Genomic DNA, 25,493 nt, shown 5'->3' on the forward strand with positions numbered 1-25,493 from the left:
CTTTCTTGTAGGCCCCTTTAAGATACTGGAAGGCCACAATAAGGTCTCCTTGGAGCCTTCTCTTCTCTAAACTGAATAACCCCAACTCTCTCAGCCTGTCTCCACAGGAGAGGTGCTCCAGCCCTCTGATCAACCAGAGCCTCCTGGAGGCTCTGGAGGTTTCTGTCCTGTGGCAAAAGCCAGGACAAGCCCCAGATGCTCGATTTGCCTGTCTGCTCAGATGAATTTCCTATCTGTTGACCTTAGCTTGGCTTCTGGTCCCATTTTACAGCTTCTGAAAGGCCTGCCAGCCACATGAGATGGAAAGAGTGTCACATCTGAAAGCACTGTATGGAGCTCAATTGAATTCTAATGGCTCTTTATTTTTCCAGGATGTCTTCAAACAGTCTGCTCTTCCATGAATCCAATTTTCTCTCTGTGAACATTTGGGGTTTTTTTTTCCTCCCCCCCCCCTCTCTAATAAGTAATTAAATAATCTCAGTGAACTTTGCTTCCTCCAGCTTTCAGCAGGGGACCTACTGCTGCCCTCAAGGGAACTCAAGATATGTATTTATTGGATTTTTCTGTTTCAAATCATTATTTAATCAAGATGAAGGGGGGGGAGTAGAAATGAGGCCCTCACTCATACTTCAGACTAATTTTGAGTGCCATCCTCGACCAAAAGGCAGTGCAGTCTAATAGGTTACCCAAATGCAATCACTACTCTTCCAATTAAACTGAACAAGTCCATTTGCTGTACTGCAAACAGCCCCAAGGCAAGAGATGACTACACAGTTTCTCCGCCATAAGGGGACTCAGACCCATCAATGAGCAGCGTGCCACAGCCTCATTTCTGCTGGAGGAGCTCTTCCCTGAGTCTTTTGTCTCTTGTTTTGCCACTTCAAAGTGGAGTTGATTTCTTTTTCAGAGGTGCATAATGTCTCCCTTCTTCTGAGCATTGTAATAATGAAAGGCATAAAGAGCTCGTGTCAGTGACCTTGTGGCAGCCTTGCTCTTGGAGAGGGAGCAGCAGACATCTGCTGAGGAGCTGTGGGCATGGGGAGCAGCACCTGCTGAGAGGGGCTGTTTTGTGGAGCCAGCCTGTGTGCCTGGTCTGGGGTACCTCCATCTGCCAGAGCACACAGGGAGCTGGGGGGGGGAGGCCTTTGCCTCAGGGAGATGGGCTCACCTCTGCTGAGAGTTTGTCCCAGCTGAAAGCCAGCCTCTTACTAAAGGAGTGCAAAACTGGGCAGTTTTGCTACAGGAGTACAACAGAACTCCTTTTTGCACAATTATGAATCCTAGACTCAAGGAATATCAAGTGGAAAATAGCCTTTTTGTGCTAGATGGAGAGTTCAGGGGCAGGATTTTTCTACCACAAGGGCTAAGCTAAGTCTAAGAACATGGAGGCAATGGCACAAATCTCCCTGCAAGGTCAGAGCCTGGGTTATTTAGGGCTGGATGGCAACACTGCTGAGCAGCCTGGCTCACAGATCCTCTGCTGGGGGCAAACCTTGGGAAACACCAGGCAAATCTTTGTTCCTTTGCAAAGATCTTTTCAGCCTGCTAGGGTTCACCTACTGCTGTGTGACCCAGGCCAAGGTGCTCCACCTTGTCATGGGCCAGGCACGGGGAACCCTTTGGAGAAAGGGTCTTGGGTACCTGGTACACAGCACAGCCCAGTGCTGAGCTGAGAATTCATCAGGCAATAACCAGGGTTAGCCTCAGTCCCCTGGCTGTGAGGGGAGAGAAGGAAAAGCACAAAGAACAACTTCCATATTTATGGAAGGCTTTGCCTTTCTGCTCCTCAGAGACCCTCTCTGTTGCCAGAAGTGTGCTGCCTAACAGCTAAAAGAATAGCTTTTCCTAGGTAAACATAAACCCAGGCTAGGAAACAACAGCAAGCCAGTGTGCAGGTCTAGTCCAAGTTTTTCTGAGCCCTCCTGCATGTGCTGCCCCAGCCCCTACACCATGTTTCTACATTCCTGCAGACACACCTGGGCACAAAGACAAGCAGCATCATTTGGAACCACCATATCTCACTGAGCCTCACTGAAATCCTGGCTCAAGCCTGTGTCAATTTGTGACATCATAAATGAGCTTCAGTGGAAGAAAAGGAGCTGGCAAGCAAAGTCTGTGCAGCTATCTTCATCAGGTACAGCCAAGGCACTTAGGTTCATACCCTGCAGGTGTTTACATTGCACTGCTCAGCTGAAAGCACAGTGGCACATAACAATGCATCTGGGTTGGTGTGGGATAAAGTGTCTGCAGCAGGTATGGGGTATGCTGTTCAGAAATAGATGCTGTGTGCTCCCCACAGTTTCTCTGCATGCTGAGGCACAGACCCACCAGCCTGTCCTCAGTGGGTGGCTATTGCAGCTGCATGGGGCTAAAGACAGAAGGAGAGAGAGGAGCTTGGAAATTCCCTGCCACAAAAGAAAAGCAGCAGAGAATTTGGGGGTGTTTCTGCATGTGTGCATGCAGCATCTTATGCACAAAGGCAAGGGAGAAAGCAGCAGCAAGGTAGATACATGGGCAGGGCATTATTTTGTGTGCTTTATCCCTCCAAAACTGGCTTAAAAAGTAAATTCTTTGATTTGGAAGTGCCATAGCACAACCTCAGAGGAGGACCTGTATTGTCTCACCAGGTCTCTTCTGCACATTGGGACAATCCCTTTGCTTTGGAGATAGGACAATGAATCCCCCTGCCAGGTAAGGATGGTTTGGCTTGGAAGCCTGGGCCAGAGGGGAGGGAAGGGAAGGGTAGGGAGTGTGGCACACCAACCCCCACGGTGGGCCAAGCCATGGCATGTTTGAATCCCAGGTTTGGAATTTTCCACAAGAAAAAAAAAGAGAAATCTTCTCTTTCCCAGTAGTTTAATTTTTTTTTGATGTGTGATCAACATTTTCTGCAAGAGCACATTTTCATCTCAGAACACATCCTGGCTGCTCTCAAAGTAGAGTCTGACAGAGCTCAGCTTATTTATAGAGAAACCATTAAACTCCCAAGGAGGAGAAGCATCGAGGAGCTGTGCACAGTCATTAATAAATGAGACTTAAGTTCCCAGTCCGTGTTTCCCTTGCCAGCTTGGAGCACAAGACATTTAATGACCTTACTTACTCAGAAAAATTTTCAGGGGCAGCACTTAACCAGGGGCTTCAGTTTAAACAAGTGCTGAAATGTGCTCTTGAACAATGTCCCAAGGGAGGTTATTTCTTTTGGGGAACAAAAGGACACTGGTGGGTTGCATAGTAAAGTCACTGATGCCTTGTAGTCACTGAAATATTTGCCTGTGTTATTAACTCTTACTAGAAAGAATACACCAGGGGTCTGATGACTTTTACTTTGCAGCCATCCCCACAAAGCTCTGCTTTTTCCTGCCCTGCAGCTTGTGTGCTCATTTACCCCAAGTGAAGCAAGTGGAGAGGGGGAGTGCAGCATGCTTGAGTTTAGCTCATTTTAAAGCTTTTACAGTTTTAAATTAGAGTTTACACTTGCTCAGGGTACAGAACAGCTGGCAGCCGGCCTCACAGGACTCAGGGAGCCTGGCTTCAGAGAGAGGAAACCTAGTACCAATTAAAAACCAGGCTTAGACTTGAAAGCATTTCTGTGAAATAATGTACTTTGAACAGCAACAGAAAAACCTGCAACAAAACAAACAGGCTGGAAAGGAAAAGGAAAAACAAACCAAAGACAAAACCCCCAACAACCAAACCCTGGTGACATGATGGAATCTTTGGCTGGCTGGTTTTGGGGAGGAGCTCTTAACTCATTCCTGCTTTCTCAGGGTAACAGAGGGCAGCACCCCAGGCTCCTGGCAATAGAAGCTTCTTATCTTGTTATTCTTTCTAGGCATGTGCTCACACACACACGTCTAAGTGGGGTGTGTGGGTTCTGCTCTGCACACTACCTTATATGGTTTTCCAAGCCATGACTCATGTGCACCACACACTCAGTAGCTGCATGTAATGAGAGCTGTGTGTAATAATGCTGAGAGGCAGCTTGTGCCTCTCTGTACCCACGGCTCAGCGCTGTGGATTCTGAGCGGAACGCTGCCTGTGTGCGTGAGGGGAGCAAGGCTCTCCTCTTGCTGGCACTATCTACCTCTTGTCTCATGTACCTGCTGCCTGTGACTGAGCTATTTCCAGCTCATGACTGGGGCTGGAGGAGAGAATCAGTTCCCCATTATATACCACCTGGGGGCTTGGAGGACTCTCTACTCAAGACACCTCTAACATTACACTCAGCAGTACCAGATTCTGCACTGCCTTGAGCCCTGTGCAGCAATGTCTGTCTCCAAACTGCCTGTCAGACACTACCACCACCACCACAGACCATCACACCTCTGCTTTGCAGCTACCAGGAACGAAAGGGAAACTTGCCACGGAACAGGAAAACTTCCTATCTATCAGTATCTAATATTTATCTCCTCCTCTTGCTCTCTCAATCCTAAGGCACGCATCAGACCATCTCTTTCCATGTACATGGAAAAACATCCCAAGGCACTGCGCCTGATTTTACCCTTGGCTGCACATGCAGTTCCCATTAGCATCACTGAGAGCTGCTCCCAAGTTTCAAATCTGGCTCCTGGGCTTGTCAGTCCAGAGCAGCAGTGATCCTAGAAGGATCCTGATAGGCAGAAAACATCCTCTGCCAACAGTCACCAACTCCTTAAATGTAATTGTTTCTTTTATATATGTTTGATTCCCTTTCTTCCCCTGAAGGACTAAACTTTTGGACATGAAGACCAGTGAATTAAGTTCACATCCAGCTGAGCAAAGACTGCGTAACAAACCCTTCCCTCTAAAATACCACTGCTGGAAGCCACTTTCTGTTAAATGTCCTCAATTCATTATTCATAGGCTAGAGCCTTTGCAAATTCTTCCCCTCTCCAGCCCCACCCTTGGTGTGAAAGTGCTGAAGGAAGGAATGACTTTAAATACATCGGAGAACAGCACCATGAATAAGTAATGCAGTTTTAACCAACTTTGTCTAACGTTGCTATAATTGAGTTATAAAAATTTCATATCAGGTTCCCGTGGCTAGTTCAAGCAGAGAAGCAGAGTGTGTAATACTTACTACTTCCTTAGGAGACAGGAAGCTGTAGAGTGGGAGGGTCTGGCTGGCTTTTGGGCTGGCCTGAACCTCTGCAGAGGAGCTTCTCTTTGCTGGGAGCTTTGAGTGGTGCCGGGAGCGTCTCCGCCGCGTTTTGCGCCCTTCCTCCCGAGACCTGGCCCTGTGCCTCCAGAACACATGAAGAGCCAGGCTGTTATTCCTCAGTACTGCAGCAGTGCCCTTTACCAGCTCCACACAAACCCTGGGCAGCTCTGTGCTGAGCCATTGCATGTGGGAGAAGGTCTCTGTGCAGTCGGGATGGGGAGAACGGGGGTGGGTTGAGCTCCTACTTTTAAAACAAATGTTTTGCGTCCAGGCTTTGGACCTTAACCTCAGATCTCAGCCCCAGCTCATGATCTGGTGATGACTCAAGCCAAACCACACTTTTGCACAGCCTTGAATGTCCCTGTGGTAATACACCTCCAAAAGACACGCTCTGCTTTTGCAGGAGCATCCCTCCAGTTACTGATTGCTTTCCCCCCCGCACTGATCTTCAGCTTCTCATCAGAAAATTCCCAGTAGTTAGGAGGAGGGAAGTGGGAGAGTGGGGGTTGGTTTGTTCAAGTGCTTTCAGAAAACATGAAACATGAGCCCGTGGTGGGTACAAACTATGTGACTTGTGTTTGCAGTGATGCTGGGTCTAGCACCAGCATCCACTTAGCTGGCCCAAGGATGCATCTGTCATCCACAGGACAGAGAATTTAATCAGCTCAGAGACAGTGGCTATAGATTGCCATGGGCAAACATATTTCCATTGCTAAGACCATTTTTAAGGGCTTCCTGCAACATCAGCAGTACAGAGCCCTTGGGCTGGGGAAGAGAGACTAGACTGGAATCAGCTGTCATGGGCTGATCATCAGCAATGGGGATTGGAAGTGACTGCTGGACAGAAGAGCTGCAGCCACTGCTCCTCGAGGCAAAACCCTTTCAAGGCTGAGACCACGAGAACCTCAACCCCCAGTATGTGATTATAGCTGCTACCAGAGTGGGATGCGGCTCTGCATCGAGACTTTGTGGGTCACAGTCTACTGCAATGCCTGAGGCAAAGGGAAGTGCTGCAGGACGCTCAGTGCAGGAGGCAGTGGCCTTACCTGCTGCGGCAGCTGGGGGAGCCGGAGTCGGAGCTCTCCGAGCGAGAGTGGCAGCGGCGGTGCCGATGGCGATGAGATTTCCGGGCACGCCCACGGGAGCTTGAAGAAGCAGAGGGGAAAACCAGTGTTAGCCTAGCAGATGGGGGAGATGCAAGAGGCTGAGCTCCGTAACATGCAAGTCGGAAAGGAGATCCGGGTTTTAAACCAAAGAGATGGGGGTACGAAATGTTGCGCAGGACACCAAGACTCCAACCCTTCATAGCTACACTGCCATGAGGGCAAGCCACCCCACACAAATCTGTGGTAGTATTTTAACTGCAAACTCTTAGGCTGGCCCTGTAGCCTGCTGGGGGAATGCCTATGGACTAGCATGCAGGAGCAGAGCAGACAGCACCAATCCTTTCTGCTTTGAAGACTTTCAAGAGCTGTGTGCTTGCCTGCTCCTCTGCTTGCCTTTCATCCCACAGCCTACACCGAGACAGCCAGGAAACAGCCTGGGACCTTCCCATCACTGAGCCTTGCTGGGGAGCAGTGGCTTCCTGGGCAACCCATCACAGAGTTCCTGCCCTTGCTCTTCTTGCTCCGACCCTCTCTGTGGTGCAGGCTCCTTGCTAACGGGCAGATGAGCTCCAAATAGCACACTCCAGAACACTCAGCTTTCCCCACTCTAGGCCTAGCCAGTCCTATGGACAGCTCTTGTGGTTGCTATATAAACGTGTACAGCTTCCCAAACTGCAGCCTGCCCCATGCACAGGTCCTCCTGGAGGAGCAGGACCATTTTACCTGGCTTCTTATTGGTGCCATGGTCTAGGCATGGGGTCTGAGTTGATAGGTTGGACTCGATGATCCTCGAGGTCTCTTCCAACCTTAGTTACACTGTGATACTGTGGTGTCCAGTCACTTCTGCTCCCTTCTGACAGGACCACAGGACAGTTACCAGCAAACCATGTGCAGGGACCCTGGTTCAGTGCCCTGCTACACTTCCCTTTGCTCCACTCAGGCTGTTGCTGATGGCTGGTCCTGTTGCCCATGCCAACAGCTGAAGTCCTGCATGCAGATAGCAGGGCAGTGTGTAGCAGGCTGTCACCTTCTGTGCCCATTTCCTCTCATCGTTGCTCACCACAGCACTTATTTTAGCTTTGGTAGTGTAACCATCTGCTCAGGCTGGCATCACTGTGCCAGCAGGCACAGCTAGCAATGGGGTATCTGATGGGAACAGTCTGGTTTCATGGGCAGTCCCTGATAGCACTGATAATGAGCTGCTTGGGCAGCACTTAGCCATTTGCCGCTACAAAAGCTCAGCGAATCAGCTGCCGGAGAGCAGCAGCTCCTTAAGACAAAAGGGCAGCCCCTGGGGTAATTGCTTGAACTCTGCCTGGCTGTTTCCACTGGTGCTTTTCAAACCCTGTGCTTACATGTTTTTAAAAATATTTCATATTTCATATTCCTTCTTCCTCATTTCCATGCAGCTGAAGTCAGCAGCACTAACCATCTCCCCCTCACGTGGTGGATTGGTGTGAAAATCCCCACATTTGCCCTTCACCCCCTGCAACAGTCCCTCCAGTTTAAGAGTTTTCCCCTTCTGCAGGAGGCCAAACTGGTCCTGTGTGATTTAGATAACCAGTTGCTCGACACAAAGATAATCCAAAGCAGGGTGATTACATAAAAATCCTGCTCCGAGGTGGCTCATGGGATCTGTCTGATCCACATCTGGGAGCTGCGAGAACTTTGCAGGACCTGGGAGTGGCTCAGCTCTGATCTGTGAGCTGAGAGATGAAGCTTAAGGCCTTGGCCAGCTTATCCCCAACGAGCAGTTCTAACAGCTCTCATTCCTCTAGGTCAGCTCATACCAGCACAGGGCATCTGATCTTTGGTTTAAACACCCTGTTGGGCTACTGTTACTGGCCAGAGTTATGGGGGGGTGGGGGGGGGAAATAGACATCTGCTTTTGCTGATAACCTGGGAAGCCTCAGTTTTGCCACTGAGATTTCTAGATGCATAGCAGCCTGTTTGAGAGAAACAAACAAGGTGGCTGTGCTACTCAACAGGCAGAAATTGTAGAGAAAAGGAGAGGGGCTTTCTGCATGCACTGGAGATGGCCTGTGCAGGCACTACAACACACTGCACCTTGTGGGTTCCCATTCTCTTCAGTCCCATCCCATCCTGGGATGACACTGGCACAGTCAGGGACTATTGCTCCTCTGCCTCTTTTCTGCCTCAGGCATAAAGATTGTGTTGGGAAGAATTAAAGGGCAAGTTCTGCTAATACCAGATTTCCACCACATCAGTTTCTGTCTGTAGCAGGCTATTCCAAATCCCAGCCAAGCCAAACAGGAGTTTGGTACCCAGGGTAAAGCTCCAGAACTATTTCTTTGCTCTAAATGTAGGTGAGAGGCCACAAGATGCAATTCCAGGAAGAAGACAAAGAAGTGGAAACCAGAGAAGGTTTACAAGCCTGCCTTCCAGCCCCAAGGAACCACATTTTATACCATACCCCTTGATTGGTTGCCCCACAGGATAGGGATTGTGCTCTGCTAAGAGTCCAAGGCAGATGTCCCCCCTGCCTTCTGCTCCCATTCAGAAGTTTGATTGCACTGTATGTCAGGAGTAGCCCCTGCTGTAACCTGCAAAAGCAGCAAGCCAGGGGGAGCTAAGGCCCTTCTCAGGAAATGTGCCAGTCTGCCCTTTGGGCAGTGGAGGCCATGGGCTTGAGTTGCTCTCACCAGGAGACTGGAGTCTCTGGCTCAGGACAGGATGAACAAGACACCGCGCATCCTTGTGAGACATAAAGATGAGGTGGCACAAAAGAGAGGTAGGAAGAAAGATCCCCAACCTCTACAAAGCCTTTTCCATTGCAGCAAACCCAGAATTGCTGGGTTTAGCTGCAAAATAATGCTGAGAATTGCTTAGGGCTGTGCAGCTGGTGTTAGCTCCAGGGGACCCATTGCATCAAGCACTTCCTAGCCCCACAGCTCTGTGCAGGCAGGGCAGGGAACTCCATGAATTGCTACTTACTGTTTTTTGTGTTTTCTTTCTTCCTTTCTCTTACTTTTGGGGCTTGAACAACTAAATGAGAAATGGCTAATTAATTCAGAGATTTCAGTTCAGATACAAAGCTGCACAATCACACATCAGAGTTACAGCTGGATTGCTGGAGAGCGTGCAATGAAAATGAAAGGGATTAATGATGCTGCAGCAGCACAGGGGGTCTGGATGCATGCTGACAGATCCAGCTTGTGGGCTTGGCCAAAAAGGATCCTCAGAGGGATCAGCCATCCTGGTGGCTTTACATTTTCCCCACAGAGAAGGTCAGTAGCTCTTGATACTGCCCACACACGTACTGGAATCTGGAGAGTTCTTCCAGTACACACCTGCAAAGCCAGGGAGTCCAAGTGTTTCAAAGGTGGACACTGCTGGGGGCTGCTATACTCTTTGCAAATGAAACCATAAGAGAAATGAAGACTCAGGAGGCATGCAACAGGGATGGGTATAACCTAGCCACGGGCAACCTCAAGTCTTCTCCAGTTATGTGCTTGATTGCACAGGTTGGACTGGAGACCTGGTTCCTGAGGGGTCTGAGGAATGCATAAGGCTGAAGAGGCAGAAAGTAGCCCCAGACCCACACAAAGAGCCAGGAGGACTCCACAAGGAGACACAGAAGAAACGTTTCTGCATCAACCTTGTGAGATCTTGAAGAGATCATTAAAATCATATTTCTAAGAGGCTCCCCACGCTTGCTCAACTCTTACCTGTGTCTTCTCTTCTTTGAGGATAACCTGCAAGACACAAACATGTATGTTGAATACAGGGTCTCACAAAACTGGAAATTTAAGTCAGAGACATGCTTAGGCCCAGTGTTAGAGAGAGCACTGTGAGAAGATCTCATGTACCAGATGGGCAGAACAGCCCCAGCTCTCCTTCAGCCAGCTGGCAAGGGGCAGCTGAGAAATGCAGGTGTGGTAGAAGTGACTAGCACACTCCACAAATAGCTGAGAATAAGACCCTCAGGATAACAAGTCTATAGAGATCAGATGCATCCCCTGTCCCTCATGGGTCCCTTTTCTCTGCTACTGCCTCCACAGTCTTGCACTGCACTTAGTCTGAAGGCTTTCTGTATGAAGGACCAAGTATCAGCCAAAGGAAAAAAAACCTTTCCTGCATAATTCCAGAGAAGCTTCACAGCCAAACCATCATCATGCCTCTGTCTTGCCTCCTGGAGCATCCCTGGGATGACATACTGTGCTGGTGGTCCTTGCAGAAAACCCTGGGAGCATGGAGAATTCTCTTCCTTGCAGCGAGTCCTGGCCCCAGTACGCTGCACAGTCTGCTGTGTCTCACCTCAGCTTGGAGCACACTGTCCTGCAGAAGACCTGGCCTAGGGGTCCAAGCTCTGCCTAGAGGGACTGTGAGTTGCCTGTGGCAAGGTCAGTGGACATCTGTAGCTGAAGTGTTACCAAGTGTTTGGAAGTAATCTCCATTTCTCACTAAGACTTAATGTTTTACCATGCTACCTTTTAGGACCAGTCACAGCTTATCCTTGGCTTGCAGGGGCATTAATGGGTACTAAAGAAGCATCTAACCCAGGGCTTCTGTCAGGTGATGGCATCCATAAAGGAGCCTAAGAATCCCTCCCTGGGAAGGAAGTATTTTGAAGGATTTTCTGTCCCCTTGCCCCTCTTCCTCCCTCCTCTTTTTGTTAAGATTCAGGCTCAGCTTTTCACACAGTTATCCATTTTTGATAGCATCTCTCTTTGGTTCAATGTATTACAAATACATGAACTTTCTGAGGGAGATGGCATCCACTGCTCTCTTCAAATATTGGTTTAATGATTGAGAGAAAACAGTGAAATATTTGCCATTTTAAAATTTAATCATGTTCTTTAAATTAAAAAGAGACTTCAGAAGGAGAACGTGGAAGCAGTCACCCAGGGCTGGGAAAGACGACTGAGAGGCAGATGAGGGAAGCTGGTCTGAGCCTTTCCCTGATCCCAGCACTGACACTTTCAGCAGGATGGGGGAGAAGGGAAAGAGACAAGTGCAAGCCCCAGGCACTGGTCCCACTGGTATCCCCAAGGATGGGCACCAGGTGAAACAGGACAGCAAGGACAAGAGGAAGAGGCTTTTCAGACTTCATGCTGGTTTGGCTTGCTTTTTTTTTCCCCTCCCCCACACCCCACATTCTGAGACTTATCTGTTTGCACTGGGCACACATCCTCTTTTGTACCCTCCTTGCCCTGGCTCTGTCCCTCCTCAGGTCTCTGGCTTTCACCTCCTGACTGAACCCTGACCTCCGGGCAGCCATTACAAAGAGCCAGGAGCTTGACACCTCTCTCAGTCTCCTGGTGCTGGGCTCAACCAGCTGCTGACAGTTGTGATGTCTTCCACCCCTTGCCCAATGCCCCCCAACAGCCACTGCAAGCAGGGAATCATAGTTTCAATGCAATCAATCAATCAATCAATACCTGTTTCTTTTTCGCTTCTTGGAGCTTTTCTTCTTCTTCTTTTTCACAGGTGAGGGGCTGTAGGAGGGAGACCTGAGGAGGCAGAGGAGCATTAGGGACTCCAGGGCTGCCCACAGCCCTTCCTGGACATCCCAACACTTACCCAGCAACCAGCATCCCCCCCAGGGCAGAGTGGGGCCAGGGTCCCACAGGGACCCCCCAGGACAGGCTACAGGGTGAACCCCAACCTGGCCACTGCTGCCCTGATGGCAAGAGCCAGAAAACGGTGGCACCTCCCTGGGCTCACTCAGCCCCTCTCACCTCCCTGCAGTCATTTTACCCTGCCTCCATTTTACACCAGCTTCCTTCCCTCACACACCAAGGGCTAGCTGTCCCCATTTCCACCAACTTCCTTCCCCCACAGCTGATGACTCCCTCTCCCCATTTCCACCAACTTCCTTCCCTCACATGCCAAGGGATACCTCTCCCCATTTCCACCAGCTTCCTTCCCTCACAGCTGATGGCTAGCTGTCCCCATTTCCACCAACTTCCTTCCCCCACACACCAAGGGATACCTCTCCCCATTTCCACCAACTTCCTTCCCCCACACACCAAGGGATACCTCTCCCCATTTCCACCAGCTTCCTTCCCTCACAGCTGATGGCTAGCTGTCCCCATTTCCACCAGCTTCCTTCCCCCACACACCAAGGGATACCTCTCCCCATTTCCACCAACTTCCTTCCCCCACGCACCAAGGGCTCCCTGTCCCCACTTCCATGACCTCCCTTCCCTGACACACAGGGGAGGGCTGCCCATCCTGTCCCACCACCATGGCCATCCTCACCTCCTTCGCTTCTTGCGGCCAGACTTCTTTTTCTTCTTCTTCCCCCGGGCTGGCAGTGGTGCACGCTCCCCATCCCAGGAAGGGCTGAGGAGGAAGGGGGAGGTGGAAAAACAGGCCAAACAACAACAGTTAAACATAATCAAAATAAAACCTGAATCAGCCCACGTGGGACCGCTCTCTTCAGCCCCCACCTCAGGAGCAGAGATCAGTAGTCATGGTGGACCTGGGGCACAGGTGACTGCCTAATTACCCTCTAACGAATAACTTGGTCATGGTTTAAATGAAGTGTCTCCTCCACAGGTCTAATGGAGACATAATGAGACAGCTCCTGTACACCACTGATTGCTTAAAATATGTTTGCTGAGGTTAATGCCTCTGTAATGGATTTATAGGTTTTGTTGCTCTTTGTAAATATGCTTTCAATAATTAATTGGCATTTAATTTGCATACAATAATCATTGCAAACAGATGTATCTGACTGTAATAAAGGACTTGACATATGGTAAGTGGCAATTGATTGGAAATGTATATATTTATTGAGATGCTATGATAATTTAATGAGATATGCATCTCACACACAGTTGTTAAGCCTTGGGAGGAGGGAGGGGGGGAGGGAGGGGGGGGGGCAGAGAGAAATCTGCTGTAAATTAATTTCTTCTTTAAACCTATGATGCCAAATCACATTATGTTTCACTGAGAAGCAAATACCATGGTTAAATTAATTCAGAGCACTGGAGTGAAAATATGACAGATACTCTGTGGCTGCTCATTAACCAAAGCAAGCATTTGTAAACACGGGGGCAGCTGGTGGCAGCCTGTGGATCCCCAAACGGATCTGGGACCCAGGCTTGCAGGGGGCACAGCTAGCCCCCCAAAGCCTCTGCAGAATCCCCCTTGGAAAAGAGGCTGTTGGGCTTGGGCCCCCTGTTTCCCCACTGCTCACTCTGCCAGCAGGAGCAGCCACTAGCAGAGAATGTCTGACAGTCACCTTTCTGCAGAAAGAACAAACATTCTTGTTAATAAAATTACTGCCACAGAGCAAACATCACTCTGGGGGAAGCACTCTGGCTCCACTGCATCCTGACACTTGCTTGTCTGGGGCTAGAATTACTACCAAAATAGCATTAGCCAGAAAAAAAAAAGCAATTGCTTGGTGCTTTTAATACTTTTTTTCCCCCCAACTGCTCTGCAAAACAAAACTGTCTGCCAGCCCTTCTGCTGTGACCTGTGAATAACGGAGTGCTGCGCGCTTCTGATGCGGTAAATCTGAGGTGCAAGCACACTGTAGCCTGAGAAGCAATCAAGTACTCTTCTTTCTGCTTGCTGCCCCCAGGTTTTTCACCAACCAACAGAAGTGCTGCTCTGGGGCAGGGCACACTTTGGGCTTGGTGGGTCTTTTTTTCTGCAGTATGGTAGAAGGAATCTGTTTTTCCAAGCTGTCTTCTTGTTGCTCAGCTATCTCCCCCAAACCACCCTAAGGATCTCTGTTAAACCACGGACCTGAACATTGATCTCAGCCCCTCAGTCTTCAGTATGCTCAACCCCAGCTCCCATGTGCTTTTCACTCCCTTCCTCCCCCCTCCTTCCCTTTTTTAGCTCTAACAAAACTGGCTGCATCTCAGCCTTCCCTTGCCCAGGGCCACAGCCAGGCACTGCCAAGGCCAAGGGAGAGCAAGGAGAAAACTCTGACTGTGCCATGCAGCCTCAGGCAGTATCTGTAGAGCCCTTCTCCCTCTTGCAAGATAAAGCCTTTTGTCTTTGATGTGGAAGCTTGCTCCCCATGCTGATCCAATTTTAATTGTTTCCCTGTGATTGTAATCAAAGTCTAATTAAAAATACGATTTAGATTATTGTTCCAGTTAGCCTGAAATCTGAAGATATGAAATGTGCTTTCTTGCTCTTTCTTCCCACCATCTTTAAGCAAAGGGGGAGGCTTTAATCCCAGAGACAGTTTAACAGGAAGAGCTTAGAGACCCTGGCTGCTTCATCTACCACATTTGATTCGTTTCCACCCCCCCTCAAGGTGTCAGGGGCTAACAACAAACTGATAACAAAGCTATCTCCTAATGAAGACGATGCTGCTGGTCCGGTCTAGGTGTGGGGGGAGAGAGGAATTGCTGAGGGTGATGCCCTGGCAGGGATACCCTACAGACCTGGTAGCACACAGGGAGGCTGGCAGATCATCTTCCAGCCAGGGCTACTTGCAAACAGGCTGTCAGAGCAAGACATGGAGTGGAAGCCTGGAGGAGACTTAGAGGGGACTTTATCACTGTCTACAACTACCTAAAAGGAAGTTATAGTCAGGTGGGGGTCAGGCTCTTCTCCCAGGCAACTAGTGACAGGACAAGAGGGCATGGTATGAAGCTACACCAGGGGAGGTTTAGGTTAGATATCAGGAAGCACTTCCTCACAAAAAGGCTGGTTAGGCACTGGGATGGACTGCCCAGGGGGGTGGGGGAGTCCCCATCACCGGAGGTCTTTAAGAAAAGATTGAATGTGGCACGGTTTGGTTGATGTAGCAGTGTTGGGTCATAGGCTGGACTTTATGATCTCAGAGGTCTTTTCCAGCCTCAGTAATTCTGTGATTCTGTGCAGGTGTCTCCCTGGGAGCACCCGTGGAAGGGTGTGTGTGTGTGTGTGTGTGTTCACACAATCACAAACATTTGCTGGGCACTCACAGGGTACTTTAAGCCACCACCAGCTCTCCCCGACCCCCTGGGTGAGCAGTTACAGACACATCCTCATCCATCCTCCTGCTCGGGGGTGGCCCTGTACACAGCCCTGCCTCCTACCTGCGTGTCCTGTGGCGAGCATGGTCCCGTTTCTCCTTCCCTTTTGCGCAGCCGTTGGTGGTGGAAGCCTCCTTGGCTGCGCGGCCGCTCAGCTTCTCGGCCCGCCGGTCCTCCGCGGGGTACGGCAGGCAGCTGAGCGTCCCGCTGTGGGAGCAAGGGAGAGGAGGAGCAATAACCAACCGTCCTTTCAGCTGGGCTCGCCGGCTAAGGGTTCCCCACGGGCTGGGGATCCTCCTTTCCTTCAGGCAGACAGGACAGGTGCTGCTGTGAAGGAGCGCTGCGGGTTGCTCGTGGACTGCCTGAGCCTGCGGGGGGAAATGCTCCACCAAAGCTGCAGCAGGCTCCCATTCTCAAGCTGCCTCCCAGCACGGACACGCTGTGCTCAGCTTTCAGGCAGCGGTGCCAGGAGCACCAGGCAGCCAAGGAGCAGCTGGACAGCCCCATGCTGCAGGGACAGCACAATGTCCAGACCCAATGCAACAGCGAGGAGCGATGGGCCAGCACTCCTGGCCAGCTTCCTCTGTGTTACGGCTTCTAGCTCCCCAGCTCTACAGAGACAACACTGGGCTTGCAGTCTGGTAGAAAACCCTCCAAAAAAAAGCTTTTGCATTTCAAATGCCAGTCTCCAAACTGCTGTTGTATTGCCAATACCTTGCTACACACTCACATCCTATCCCCACCCCAAAGGGCTCTCTGGCTGCAGAGACCATCACACATGGAGGATGGGAATAGGAACAAGGGGTTGGGGCCAGATGCAAGCTGTACATCTAGGAAGCTATATGGTGCCAAGAGGTTTGTTAGAGAGCAGTGTGACACTAAAATGGCACATTAGGCATAGTCAGAGAGTTGCACACCCCAGGGAGCATCCTGCTGCCTGCCCCAGCCATTAGCAAAATTTATTTGGGCTGTAATTGGCACAGAAGCACCTGCAGAAGAAGGATTGCCCCTCTCTCTCCACCTGTGCTTTCTCTATCAAGAAACTCCCACTTTCTCTAATAGCTGACTTGTTCTTGGAGCCCATTTCGTATGGCCTGAGCATTTAAGGATGTGCATCAGGCAAAGACAAGAGGTAGGGATCAACAGGGAGAAGCTGGGTGAAATATTTGTGGCCCCAGATATGCAGCAGGTGATGGTTCCTCTGCCTTGAAAAATCTATTACTCTGCTTGCAATAAATCCCTCAGTTGCTTCCCAACATCTCTCTTATTTTTAACCATCTGAGAAGCTACATGGTTAATTGCTTTCTTTGTGTGAGCTAATTAGCTTGTGGCCTTTCCCAAGCCCCTTTTGAAAACACTCTTCTGAGGCTCAATCATTAGGATCCATTAAAAATGTCCCCAAATTAATGACCTGTGCAAACCCTGGGCTGGATCAGCTCCAGCAGCAGAGGCAGGAATGTCCCTCTCCAGGCTGGTGGCACACTGGGGCACTGCTGCCTTTCAGGAGGGACCTGGTCATGATGGGCATGTCCCCTTCTCACCCCAGCTCCTGCTCCCTGGGATTTTCAAGTCCTAGGGTTAAAACATACTGGCCTTGGGGTGCCCAAGGACTCCTCTCCTGCAACACGCTGGGAACCATTTCTTCTGGGCTTGGAAGTAATTATTGATGGAAATAATTGTTCTCCAATTCCATCAAAGGCTGGCTTCAATCCAACCAAATATTCTCCTCTCATGAATGCTGAGAACCACTAACCCTCTAAACTGGTTGGTAATCCCCTTGTGTTAAGCTCCATAGACGTTGATTGAATATATATCTAAAAATGGGGGGGTTTAGTTGTTATCTTTCATGTCTCTCATGACTGATGTAAAAGTGCTTGCAGTTTGGTGTGAACCATTACTGTGGCCTCAAAAGAGGATTATCACACCTTCCCCTGCCAGTCCACACCTTCCCCTGCCAGTCCCTGCCTGCAGCAGAAAGGAGAATGCCCCTGCGAGTGCTTTGCTGGAGCCAGCCCCAGGAGGGCAATGAGGATGCTCAGGGTGATGCAGCTGGAAGCACAGGGCTCGCTCAGCACAGGGGGCAGGGATGTGTGCTAGAGCAGGCAGAAGGAAGAGGAGGCAGAAAGGATGCTCAGGGTTTGCCCTGCTGGAGGGCAACACTGCTCCATCATGGGAAGGAGGACTGCAGCCTTTTTCTGCCCCAGGTATGGGTTCATGTTTCTCCCTAAGGATGCTCTTAGCCATGGGCAGCTGGGCCAGGACAAGGCACCTGCTCACCCCTCCTGCCTGCCCTCCAGGTTTCTCCATTTCCATTAGATGGTTCAACTGCTTGCACTCATTTTCCTTCCTTCCCCTCTTCCTTCCTCCCACCCTCCCTTTCCTGTCTTTCCTGTCTTTCTCCCCGTGCAACAATCCAGCCTATCCATCAGACCTGTTCAAAAGCAACATCCCTGCCCCTGACTAAGAGACCCCACACAGCAAGGCACCTGCTGGGCTGCTGCAGCCAGCTCAGAGCAGAACATGCCTTGTGTGGTGAGACGCTGGCCCATGTTACCCAGAGAGGTGGTAGATGCCCCAATCCCCACAAACATTCCAAGTTAACTGATCTAACCTTCTCTAGTTGAAGGTGTCCTGCTCACTGCAGGGGAATTGGACTAGATGAATTTTAAGGGTCCCTTACAACCCAAAACATTCTGTGCTGTGGTTTCTAGGGACATAGGTGAGCCCCACGGGTGAGTCTTTGGGGCTTAAACCAGCCCAGTCTCAGGGCCCCTTGTCAGCCCCCGTGGGACTGCACTGCTCTTCCTGCCCAGGGCTGGGTGCTGGCACCCTTCACGGAGGATGGGGCAAAGGCACAAGGTATGTACTGCCTCAGGGAGCAGAGCTAACTCACCAAACATCCACAGCCCTCCATCCCAGTCTATTGCTCTTGGTGCCATGGCTAAGTGCCATCTCATCAGGCCATGAAATGTGGCAGTTGGTGACACGCTTCCCCGGGAGCTGAGCCCAGTGGCACCCGGCCCCCCCGGCCCCGCGCCGTCGGTGCGGGTTTGGTGCGCACTTGAAATCCCTGCACGCTGGCATCTCAGCGCTGCCAGGGCTGGGCAGCTGCCCTCCCCTGCCTGCAGGCACCCACGTCCCAGCTGACTTCCTCTGCCCTGGCCCCACAGCAGTCTCCTGCCACAAAGCTTTCATCAATCATCTTTTTTTTCCCCCTGCAGTAACTCAGCTTCTCTTCTCAAGAGGAGGGAAAAGCAGCAAAATTGCTTTCTTAGTGACCTTTCAGCTGCCAGACCACAATGCCATGTCCCTATCCACAGCAGCAGCATCCCTCTCCTCCAAAGGAAGGGCTCCAGCAGTCCCAGCCCTCAGTGGCCTTGCTGCAGACCTGCTTTTTCCAGCTGCTTTGCAAGCAGCAGTGTAAGCAGACTGGTAAGCAGACCAAGCCTGGGTTTTTTTAATCTCTTTATCATTTACTTCACTTTGCACTCACAGCTGGGCTGGGTACTGGGGGGGCTGGGTACTGGGGTGCTGGGTGCACTCAGCTGCATGCAGAAGCACTTTGGGGGCCCCTGAGCACTGACTGCACTGCCAGCCCTGCACTGCCAGCATTTCCAAGCTCAGGGCTTGGTGCCTGGGAAAGCCAATGAAGAAACTTTTACTGCATTGCCCTTTTCAGCCCTGCCTGGCTCCATGTTTCCATCATCTCCACAGCCCCTGGTGTAAAGGTAGGAGAGCCTTCAGCCAACCAGAGCCCTACAAAGGAAAAAGGTTAAAGCATCTCTGATGAGCCTATTAGTCGTGAATGTTTCGGTGGCATTAAAATGATGATGGATGCCTTGCCTGGGGACTGGGAACATCAGCCTGTTGAAGGTCTCTGTGGCAAGCACACAGCTATGAGGGGATGTGGGAGAAACTCCTCTGTCTGTGGCTGTTTGCACCAGGGATGCTCTGGCTGCTGCTCCTGAGTAATGTGCACAAAGTGCATGGGTGTGAGATTGAACATCTCCTCACTCCTTCCCTTCCCTCATCGAGAGGTTTTGTCTGGGCAGGAGGGGACAGCTGGTGGGTGTGACAAGTGGTCCCTGCTCTCATGCATCCCCACAGCTCCCTGCCAAGACCACATCTGAAGTGCTTCCACCCTGGGCTCTTGGCCCTGCTGAGGATGAGCTGAGCTGCTTGTGGCTTTTCTAAAATCCACCACTTTGGGCTGAGAAGCCTTTAGGCACTGGCAAAAAAAAAACCCACCCATCCTTTTATTTTCTCTCTTGCTCTCTGGCTTTGCACATCTGATTGAAAAAGAAAATGGTCAAACAGTTCCTTTGTCCCAGGAGAGGGAGGAGGCAGAAGGGAAGGTTGTAAAGACATCTCCAAGCAAAAACTCCTGCAGATGTGTTTACGTAAAAGCTCTTTGAAATATGCACTAAAAATACCTCTTCAAAATTAGGAGGGGAGAGGGAAATTGTGAAGTGCTTCCCGCAAACACACACACACACACACACAAAACCAGCCCGTGGCAGGTTCTTTTCCCACCTCATTCAAGCTGTTATTATTAGTGCAGGAGGAGCCCTGCAGTTTGTTATTGAAAATTATAATAGCAAATCACTGAGATATTTTCCCTGATTACACAGACTCCAAGCCAGTTCAATTCCAGTCTTCTCCCTGCTATTTTCTGTGCCTCAGCAGAGGTGCCAGCTGCAGAAGAGCCCCTGGTTTTCTTCTGGCACTTTAAAAACAGAAGGGAAATGCAAGTCTCTAATATACATATTTATTTTTATATATGTTCCCACACCCCCATCCAATTTTTTCCAGCCTCCCCATCCTGCTCCTGGGAACCCTGGGTCCTGCTGCAAGCCCGTGTGTGGCAGGCGGCTGCTTTAGCTTCTTGGCCTCCAGCAAGGTTTAGTGACCGCTCTCAGCGCGTCCCGGGCCAAAAAAGCAGCTTGGCTCTTTATTTTCCAGCAGCTGATTTGCTATGCATGGCTGAATCAGAACAGAGGAGCTTCCCTGCTGGAAGAGGCCCCAGTAGCCATACAGGGTTGGTGCCAGATGCTTTGGGGGACACTGTGTGGTCGCAGCCCATGGGAGGACTCCATCCCGGGCACCAGCTGGCAATGGCAGCAGCTTCCACTGCACAGCACGGGATAGATGGTTCTGGCCAAGCTTAAAACTCCACGGGGGAAAGCAAGCCTCCTATGGGCCATCTTTCCTAGGTAGGGTCAGGCCTGAAGGTGCACATAGCTTCTCCCTGCTCCCCACACCTGGGTCTCCTTTATTTATTTTTTAAAGAATAGAATTAAGCAGGTTGGAAAAGACCTTTGAGATCATCCAGTCCAACCTATCATCCAACACCATCTAATCAGCTAAACCATGGCTCCAAGTGCCCCATCCAGTCTCTTCCTAAACACCTCCAGGGATGGTGACTCCACCACCTCCCTGGGCAGCCCATTCCAATGGCCAGTCACTCTTTCTGGGAAGAGCTTCTTCCTAACATCCAGCCTAAGGGACACCAGGACCCCTGCCCCCCCCTTCCTTCCTGAGCACCTGGCTGCCATGCAGGGCTTGGCGTCACCTTCCCTCGCTGCCAGCAATCCAGGATGGCTCTGCCAACCTCCTGCCCGTGACAGCAGAGAGAAGCCCGAGGAGCACGGCACACGGTCGGCTCGTTTCTAAAGCAAACCTGGACGGCTGCCTCATCTCAGGCGGCTCCTGCAGCATCTTGTGCCTCCCACGCTGCCGGCTCCGAGCTCCCCGTGGTGCTTCGTGCCCGGCAGCACCTGCACACTGCCGGGCCCGGCTTGCTCTCAGGGGGACAATCCTGCTCCTTTCCTATACTCAAATCCTCTCTCTTAAACAAACACCCTGCAGGTTCCCATGCCTGTAAAGGAGCCAGTTTTCTCCTCAGACAGGGAATGGGAAAGGAGGAGACTTGGCTGTTTCCAGTGCTCATGAATGCAGCCAGAAGTGCTGACACTGCCGTGCTGCACCATGGCACATCAAGCCTGCACATCCCTGATCCATGTTCTAGGGGACTCTGGGCTTCTGAGTGACCCCAGCATGGCAGGGGCTGGTCTGAGGAGGGACTGGGGCCAAGAGCTTATGCTAAACCCTTGCCACAGCCCAGCTGGCCACTCCATCCTTGCCACCATCCCCCACCAGCCTGGAGAAGCCATGAGGGCAAACACTCCCTGGTGAGGGAGGCAGAGCTGGTGGCCATGCATGGGGGCAGACCTAAGCAGCCCTTGTAGAGCTTATGATTAGGAAAAGGCTGGAGCTGAGCTCAATTTCTAATTAATTACTCATCCACAAGCAGTGCAGGGGAAAATGTAGCTTGGCAAAGGGCAGGACCATGGGCTGGGAGGGAGCCCAGTGCCTGTTCCTGGATACTTCCCAACACAATGCTGGGAGCTACAAGCCAAGGAGCACCAGGAGATGATACTTAACATTTTAGAGGGGTTTCAACAACAACAGCAATAATAATAATAATTAATTAATAAAAACTGAAGGATGTCTCAGAAAGGAAATGCTTTGCTGCTCTCTGCAGTGTTGTGTGGCTGGAGAGCACCTTCATGCCCAATCTGCTGCACAGTGCCAACCCCCCCGAGCCCCAGGGAACGCCTCCCCTGTGCCACTACAGCAGGTTCAGGCTAAACCCCTGCAGAAGTGCTGGCTGCCATGGATGGGACTGTGCTGGCTCACTAGATTTCAGTCCCTCACACAGGTTAATCCAATATCTTTGGAGATCCTCATGGCAGGCCTGGGCTCACTCTTCAATGAGGAAGACATCCTGTGTGTGATGGCAGGGCTGGGCCCTGGGATGCCACACCTGCAGTGCTTGCTCATGATGGGTGCTTTCTGCCACGATGCCAGCTGCTCCCTTACCCAAAACTCCATGCCAGTCGGCATGGCAAAGAGCAGCAAGACACTAACACAGCTCATTAAATTTTCATCAAACAGGGATTGTAAGCATACAGTTACCAGGAGCTCCTGGGAGCACTGGGAGATCACTTTAAAAATGAATGAATAATAAGGCATGTTGGAGGCAGGGAGGAGAAGATGGCAGGAGAAGATCTGCTTGGAGCAGCAGTGCTCCCTTTGCTGCTCACATAAAGCTTCTTCCTCCACTCCCTTCTTTTGTTATTTTTGAATTGCCACTGGAAGTGGAAGGGAAAACAAGTTGGATATCCCACAACCAGACCTAAAGGGGGACTACAAGAAAGATGGGGAGAGACTTTTTACAAGGGCTTGTAATTATAGGATGAAGGGGAATGGATTGAAGCTTGAGGAGGGCAGATTTAGACTGGAGATTAGGAAGAATTTTTTTCCAGTGAGGATGGTGAGGCACTGGAACAGGTTGCCCAGGGAGGTTTTGGATGCCCCCTCCCCAAAAGTGTTCAAGGCCAGGCTGGACAGGGCCTTGAGCAGCCTGGCCTAGTAGAAGGTATCCCTGCCCATGGCAGGGGGGTTGGAACTAGATGACCTTTAAAGATGATCCTTAAGGTCCCTTACAATCCAAACCATTCTATGGATCTATGAGAACCCCAACCTCTTTATACAGCTACCACCTTCCAGCAGAACTTCCCTGGGAATGACTCTGGTTGGTGGGGAAAGCATGGAGAAGACAGCCATGCAGGCTTGGGACAAGCACACAAAGACAAAGCCACCACACCCTGTTAATAAGCAGGCATGCCTGCCTGCAGGTAATGAACAGCAACCCCAGGGGCTCAGCCTGAAATAGCTCTGACACTGAAAAATGCTCAACCCCCCAGGACAGACCTGTGGGCACATCTGAACGTGTGACCCCAACCTGGGCATCCAGGGACATCAGCCAAGCAGGTCAGCACTGGTGGAGCTCTGCCCCACGTGCAGCAGCCAGTGTGGTGTGCTTGGGACCTCTGGTAAAACAAAGATCTCTGGGGATCCTCCCATTTGGGACTTGTCTCCTGAATGACCATCCTGACACTATGCCCAGTGCTGCACAGCCAAGGCCATGTGGAACCAGGAGTGATGATGTGAGGAGCAGATGTCCTCGTGCAGGATGCGTGGGCAGCAATTAGCTCCCATGAAGAGGAATTAAGAACAGATTTCTCCTTCTGGACAAGCAAGCCTACAATATTCCCAGTCCAGGAAGGTAGGTGGCAAGTGGGCTTCAATCCCCTGCTACATGCTGCTGGGGGCTTTCTATGGCCAGAAGGGCTCTTGCCTCCACGTGTTGCATCTCTCCTGATAGCTGAGCTGGGAAATTCCTGAATTCCAGTTTCATGGGTGGGAGGTTTTGTTTGACTCTAATCCTCCTTCCCATAACACCCTTTGGTTCCATGGGAAACACTTTGGTGGTCTCATCACCTGTCCAGGAAGGACTGGTGAGGGGGGTGTAAGTTAAGGAGAATTTCTGGGAAGGAAGACAGGGCTTTTTCTCCTTTCACTATGCTCCACTGCTTCCAAGCTTTAGACTGGCTCTTAGGAAGAAATTTTTTACAGTAAGAGTGGTGAAACACTGGAACAGGTTCCCCAGGGAGGCTGTGGATGGCCCCTCCCTGGAGGTGTTCAAGGCCAGGCTGGATAAGACCTTGAGCAACTTGGTCTAGTGGAAAGTGTCCCTGCCCACAGGAGGAGGGCAGGAACTGGATAATCCTGAAGGTCCCTTTTGACCCAAACCATTCTGTGATTCCTACCACACAGTGGGCACTGAGCTGCTCAGTTTTGCAGCACCCAGGGCTGTCTAGGGCTCAAAGCCAGAAGGAAAACTCACTCTCTGCTTCCAGGTCTTTTCCCCACACCACGCTGTGACCCTAAACATCATCTTCAATCACGCATCTTACTGCTCCCTAGGGCAAAGGTTTGGAGACAGGTGGGTCCCAGGACTCCTGGGTCCCATGGCAGAGCTTGCCAGGGAGAAGCTGGAAAGAACCCTTTCACTTTTCAGCACCTCCCTCTTTAATTGGGTGCAGTGATCATTTTATTGCTTGCTGGGCTGAGCTCATATTCATAAAGCGCTCCGCGATCCTCGGCTGACAGCAGTCTCGAGCGGCAGAGCCCTGGTGTTATCCACGTTTGGATAATCCAGAATTATTCATAAACAAAATCAAGATTATGCAAATATATTCATTAGTTCTCAGGATACCTCCAGGAAAATAGAGGAATTAGTCTTGTTAACAATGGTACATTATGTAAGTGCGTGTCTAAGCATGCACAGACCCGCACGCTGCCGCTGCTGCCGCTGCTGGGGCACGTTCGCCTGCGACTCATCCTGGGATCTCGCAGCCCTGGAGAGCAAGAACTTGGCCTGTGCAAAGCAGACACCTCAGTTTCGAGATAACCTGATGCCCCACGGCAAGCAGAAGCACCTGCTGCAGACCTTTGCACCTTACCCCACAGATTCACAGCTTGCAGCGGGTTGGAAGGGACCAGCAAAGGTCATCATGTCTAACCCCCCTGCAGTCAGCAGGGACACCTCCAACTAGATCAGGCTGCACAGGGTCACATCAAGTCTCACCTTGAATATCTTCAGGAATGAGGCCTCAGCCGCATCCCTGGGCAACCTGTTCCAGTATTTTACCACTCCCATTATGGAGAACATCCTCCTGATGTCCAATCTACATCTACCCTGCTCGTTTCAAACCATTGTCCCTCATCCTATCACTACAAGCCCTTCTAAACTGTCCCTCCCCAGCCTTCTTGCTGGTCCCCTTCAGATATTAGGATGTAGCTATAAGGTCTCCCTAGAGCTTCCTATTCTCCAGGCTGAACAACCCCAGGTCTCTCAGCTAGGGTCTTGTTGGCTGGTCTTCAGCTGAAACAGCAGAAACAAGACCCAGTGTTCTCTCTATGCTCATCACAGACAGCCCAGACATGAAACCATCTCCTTAGTCTAGCCAGAACAGCCTTCCCTGCCCAAATGAGGAGGTCTGTGAGGAGAAGCTGAGGGAGCTGGGGTTGCTTAGCCTGGAGAAGAGGAGGCTCAGGGGTGACCTCATTGCTCTCTACAACTACCTGAAGGGAGGTTGTAGCCAGGTGAGGGTTGGTCTCTTCTCCCAGGCAAGCAGCACCAGACTGAGAGGACACAGTCTCAAGCTGTGCCAGGGGAGGTTCAGGCTGGATGTTAGGAAGAAGTTCTTCACAGAAGGAGAGATTGGCCATTGGAATGTGCTGCCTGGGGAGGTGGTGGAGTAACCATCACTGGAGGTGTTTAGGAAGAGACTGAATGAGGCACTCGGTGCCATGGTTTAGTTGATCAGATGGTGTTGGGTGATAGGTTGGACTAAATGATCTCAAAGGTCTTTCCCACCCTGC

The 25,493-nt window shown here is 50.9% G+C and overlaps 1 protein-coding gene across 5 annotated transcripts in view; it reads right to left on the reverse strand.

Moving 5' to 3' along the window:
- Positions 1-25,493, reverse strand: part of SRRM4 (serine/arginine repetitive matrix 4) — a 50,867-nt gene that overhangs the window by 14,757 nt on the left and 10,617 nt on the right. For 4 of the 5 annotated variants that reach the window (XM_068161779.1, XM_068161778.1, XM_068161777.1 and 1 more), the window contains exons 2-8: positions 15,264-15,407; positions 12,472-12,555; positions 11,649-11,720; positions 9,936-9,962; positions 9,202-9,252; positions 6,187-6,285; positions 5,060-5,222 (exon numbers count right to left, since the gene is read on the reverse strand). In XM_068161779.1, the coding sequence (XP_068017880.1) occupies positions 5,060-5,222; positions 6,187-6,285; positions 9,202-9,252; positions 9,936-9,962; positions 11,649-11,720; positions 12,472-12,555; positions 15,264-15,407 (640 nt within the window). The remainder of the gene's footprint in view (positions 1-5,059; positions 5,223-6,186; positions 6,286-9,201; positions 9,253-9,935; positions 9,963-11,648; positions 11,721-12,471; positions 12,556-15,263; positions 15,408-25,493) is intronic. The other variant, XM_068161776.1, reaches the window with a different exon arrangement.

The sequence above is a fragment of the Melanerpes formicivorus genome, unplaced genomic scaffold, assembly GCF_026170545.1.
Source record: "Melanerpes formicivorus ecotype bairdi unplaced genomic scaffold, bMelFor1.0.p_v2 SCAF_60, whole genome shotgun sequence".
NCBI classification, from domain to species: Eukaryota; Metazoa; Chordata; class Aves; order Piciformes; family Picidae; genus Melanerpes; species Melanerpes formicivorus.